This window comes from Rhinoraja longicauda, chromosome 23 (assembly GCF_053455715.1).
Source record: "Rhinoraja longicauda isolate Sanriku21f chromosome 23, sRhiLon1.1, whole genome shotgun sequence".
Lineage (NCBI taxonomy): Eukaryota > Metazoa > Chordata > Chondrichthyes > Rajiformes > Arhynchobatidae > Rhinoraja > Rhinoraja longicauda.
The window spans coordinates 37,367,227-37,372,226 of NC_135975.1; the positions used below are offsets into that span (position 1 = coordinate 37,367,227).

At 40.6% G+C, this 5,000-nt stretch overlaps 1 protein-coding gene across 1 annotated transcript in view; it reads left to right on the plus strand.

Moving 5' to 3' along the window:
• LOC144605047 (putative G-protein coupled receptor 139) overlaps positions 1-4,375 on the plus strand; it is a 29,911-nt gene extending 25,536 nt beyond the window's left edge. Inside the window, exons 2-3 of the mRNA XM_078420089.1 lie at positions 2,469-2,536; positions 3,471-4,375. Of these exons, the coding sequence (XP_078276215.1) occupies positions 2,469-2,536; positions 3,471-4,375 (973 nt within the window). The remainder of the gene's footprint in view (positions 1-2,468; positions 2,537-3,470) is intronic.
• The last annotated feature ends 625 nt before the right edge of the window (positions 4,376-5,000 follow it).

Consider the following 5,000-nt stretch of genomic DNA (forward strand, 5'->3'; position numbering starts at 1 on the left):
GTCGAGGGCTCGGTAAATGCAATGAATGTGTTGAAACAATTTACATTTGCATTGATCAGGAATCAGAGAATCGGGTGGTATTAAATACCGTTTATGTTTTAGCAAGTCATCGACCAGATAACAAATGCCGACAGCGCAAAAATGTAATATCCCGCAGATTCAGCGAGAAAGATGATTTTGGATTTAATAATCCTTTAGTAACTTCAAGGTAATTGGCGCTTCTCCCTGAAGAGCCGGATGCACACAGTATTGTTCCACTAAATGCAGTATTAGTCCAGAATAGGTTGTGGTAAATAGCGAGAAAGTAATGTGTATGTATATATATAAAGGTATTTCGACATTATCTGCAATTGTTTTTTACTTGCAGATATTATCCATATTGATATATATATATATATAGAAGGAATGGGTGACGTTTCGGGTCGAGACGTCTGAAGAAGGGTCTCGACCCGAAACGTCACCCATTCCTTTTCTCCCGAGATGCTGCCTGACCTGCTGAGTTACTCCAGCATTTTGTGAATAAATCGATTTGTACCAGCATCTGCAGTTATTTTCTTATATATATATATATATATAAGAAAATAACTGCAGATGCTGGTACAAATCGATTTATTCACATGTTCCTTCGGCCCAGTTCGATTAACTTGCAGATTTGTGCAATTGAATTCAAATGTCAACATTTCCATTTGTCCAATACGTTGTTAGTACATTTACGTGTCATTCATTTCATATTATAAATCTGGCTATCAATTTCGACATTACCTGTATTTTTTAATTTGCAGATATCGATATTAACCATATATATGTACTTTAAAGTATATGTACCGTATATATATATATATATATATATATATATATATATATATATATATATATATATATATATATATATATATATATATATATATATTTTATATATATATATATATACGGTACATATACTTTAAAGTACATATATATGGTTAATATCGATATCTGCAAATTAAAAAATACAGGTAATGTCGAAATTGATAGCCAGATTTACGGTACATATACTTTAAAGTACATATATATGGTTAATATCGATATCTGCAAATTAAAAAATACAGGTAATGTCGAAATTGATAGCCAGATTTATAATATGAAATGAATGACACGTAAATGTACTAACAACGTATTGGACAAATGGAAATGTTGACATTTGAATTCAATTGCACAAATCTGCAAGTTAATCGAACTGGGCCGAAGGAACATGCAGGAACTATCAGAATATGGTAGTGTGCAACAGAGACAAGTTGCTATTACGTGTCACCCTACCCCAATGGTAGCAGGCCAATTGGTAAAATGCTTAATGATGCATGAGTTTCGTCAGCCCTAATAGAATACCTTTGATGAAAATGGTCGAATGGAGTGTGTATCATTCTGGTCATTGCAATACATGAAGGATGTAGATGGATATTTGAGGAGGGAGGTCAGGAGAAGTGACCGACTGGCCAGAGTTATTTGGCTGAGCTGAAGTGCGGAGGGGATATATCAGTGAACTACAACGAATAATGATAGTTTACAGATACAGCGCGGAAACAGGCCCTTTCGGCCGACCGGGTCCGCGCCGACCAGCGATCCCCGCACATTGGTGTTTGGTTCTTGGTCCTCCAAAATATTCCAAATGCAATTTAACACTATTTTATATCCACTAGGGACAATTTTTAACATTCACCAAGCCAATTAACCGGCATACTTGTACGTCTTTAGACGATAGGAGCACAGAGAAAAAGAGATAGGTCTGCCTTACGATGATTGAATAGTTAGAGGGTATGCAGTCGAATCAAATAAATAAAAGACAATTGCAAAAAACCGTTTTCACTGGAAATATCCTGCCATGAATTTGATTTGAACAGGTAGTGGAGGGTGTATAATTAGCCTATTTCCAAATGTATGAGGACGTGGTGAGGCGCAATTTGAATGTTTGCGAGTCCACACCGGGAGAGGATTGGTTAAATTAATTCCCGTTGGTCACTAAACATCCAGGGTTAAAGGATTCACACGTTCAATATTAGCCCATTTAATGCACTTTTAAGATGTGTGTTGTGTGATAATTGAAGGTTTTAGGGAAGCAGGTGTTCAAAGTGAAAGTGTAATGGCTTCATTCAGCAATGCTTAGGTTTAATTCAGCTATCAATAGGCAGTGAGGTTATTAAGTGATTAGACATTAGTCCGTTGTCCATACAATATCCCCTAATCCCGGGTTGAGAATAATTAGTGGACATTCGCATTTGTTCCTCGACACCACTGAGGATTCATGGTAAAAGGACATATTTGTAACTGACTTGGATTGTTACCTGTTGCAATCCAATGTCATTCTAGTGAAGCGGGGTTTAAAAACAACAGTGTGGGAGAGTGGACAGAACGACGAAATAGAGTGGGAGTCAAAGCAGACAAAATTAAAAATTATGGAAATCAAACGATGACGCTTGACGTATACGCCAAAGCTGCTGCCAGATTGAGAGAATTCATTGCGCAGGTGTGTATATCGTTATCCGAACTTTCATCGGCTTCGGTAAAATATCTTTTAATTAATTCTCTGCATAAAATACATTTGCAAGATCAATAGAAACGATTGTTGACGATAGAGTTATATCATTCATAGTTCGTCAGCTGAATTTAACAAATAGCGAGAGTGCATTGATAATTTTTCCGATATAATAGTAATCGAACGTACCAAGTTCAGTGTAACGAAAACGATTCACCTATCCCGGTGAATGCCGACCTTTCCTGCACGGCTTTCAACTGACTTTTGATTTTTTTTCATGTCTTGGTTCATCCGGGCTCCTTGTTCAGGACTGCCCCAATCCCAAAATTACGGTTCATGCCCGAAACACTCAGTCGGTTCTGATCGGTTGTCCCGGTCTTGAAGCAGTAACTGTTTCCCATTCCACATATGCACCCAGATCTGAAAGTTCTCATGTATAATTTGCAGATTTCCAGCACTCGCGGTTTTAGTGCATCCTCTCTAGTTTCCTCTTTTTCTCTTTCCCTCTTTTCCCCATAATTCGCTCTGGACATCACATGTTTATTAAAACCAGGCCGAATTTTAGGGAAGCCCTTTCATGCTTGTTTTGACTTAAGGGAGGAATGAGTCTTCTGCAGCCCGTTTTCTGAACGTTCATGATCTGAATAGAGATTCCGATTTGAAGCAGCGTGTTCCCACTCTGAGACGATTTATTAAATTCATACGCCCCTGGGCCCTTGTCGGCCTTCGGAGAACGCAGAGGAAGAACGTTGCGCAGTGAGTGATTTTCCCAATTCTCACCGGTGGCCCTTATGAAAACGTTGCGCTCCACTAAATCACCCGACCTGTTCCCTCCCATAAATCACCTCTCTCCTTCAAAGACCAACGTATCAATATTCCCGGGATGCCACATTCCCTGGATCTCATATTTCACCTCCAGGTCTGATCAGTATCTTTTCTGTTTTGTTTCTCTCTTTTACAGTTAACTTGGTGGCGATTGTGATCCTGTCCCGAGGGAAGTGTGGTCTCTCCAAATGTATCACTCGCTACCTGGTGGGAATGGCAGCGGCCGATCTCCTGGTCGTTATCTCTAACCCTTTATTGAGGAGGGTTGGTCAGAGTTACTTTCCGCGATCATTCCTGTACATTACACCCGTGTGCAGACTCACCATCGTCTTACTTTCGACAGCCACGCATGTTTCTGTCTGGCTGACAGTTGTCTTCACCTTTGATCGGTTTGTGGCCATTTGTTGTGAGAAGCTGAAAACAAAATATTGCACTGAGAGAACGGCAGGTGTGGTTATCGCGACAGTGAGTGTGATGAGCTGTTTAGTCTCCATCCCTTGGTACTTTATTTACAGACCAGGAGAGGTTATTGATGGTGTCCCATGGCGTTGTGTCGTCACGCGGGAGTTCTATACTTCCGGTGTTTGGGGGGCATTTGAGGTAACTGGCCGCATTTTAACTCCATGCATCCCGATTTTCCTGATTTTGTTGTTCAATGTTCTGACGGCCGCTCGTATTTTAGTGGCCAGTAGAGTCCGCAGGGGGCTCCGGGGCTGCAGCAATGGAGAGAATGGCAAGGACCCAGAGATGGAGAAACGCAGCAAATCTATCGTTTTACTTTTCAGTATAACCGGCAGTTTTATATTGTTGTGGATAACACAGTTTGTGTACATGGTTTACAGGAGGATTGCAAACATTCAGCTTTATACCTCTTACTCTGATCCTAACCTTATCATAGAGCAAATATCATTTATGTTGCAAGTTCTCAGTTCCTGCACCAATACATGTATTTATGTCCTGACGCAGTCCCAGTTCAGAGAGGAGCTGAAGAACGCGGTGACATATCCACTAAATGCCGTTCTCAAAATATTAAAACCATAGAAAGCACATGATTCGGAAAGGAGCCTTAGATGCGATTTTGCAATCCTTGACGCTTTTCGTGGGATTGAAAGTATATTTTACTTCAGGAACAGGCTCGCGTGAAACACTCGCAACTCTCAATGGATAATTATTTACTATTGCTGATCACACCTGTTGAGACTTGGTTTGTTCTGTGACCTTTAGATCAGTTTTAGTTTAGTTTGGAGATACAGCGCGGAAACAGGCCCTTCGGCCCACCGAGACCGCACCGACCAGCGATCCCCGCACACTTACACTATCCTACATACACTGTGAACACTTTTACATTTACACAACGCCAGTTAAACTACAAACATATACGTCTTTGGAGAGTGGGATGAAACCGAAGTTCTCGGAGAAAACAAACTTAGGTCACGGGGGTAACTTGCAAACTCTGCACAGGCAAGCACCCGTAGTCAGGATCGAACCCAGGTCTCTGGCGCTGTGAGGCAGCAGCTCTACCGCTGCGCCACCGTACCGCCGGATTGAAGAAATATGTTTGAAAATATGTCATCGATGTTTTTAACTGGGTTTAAAACATATTTTCCTTTCTCAACTATTCCTTTTTTTGAGTTGACGTTATTTTCGGTTTATAGTCTGAGGACGG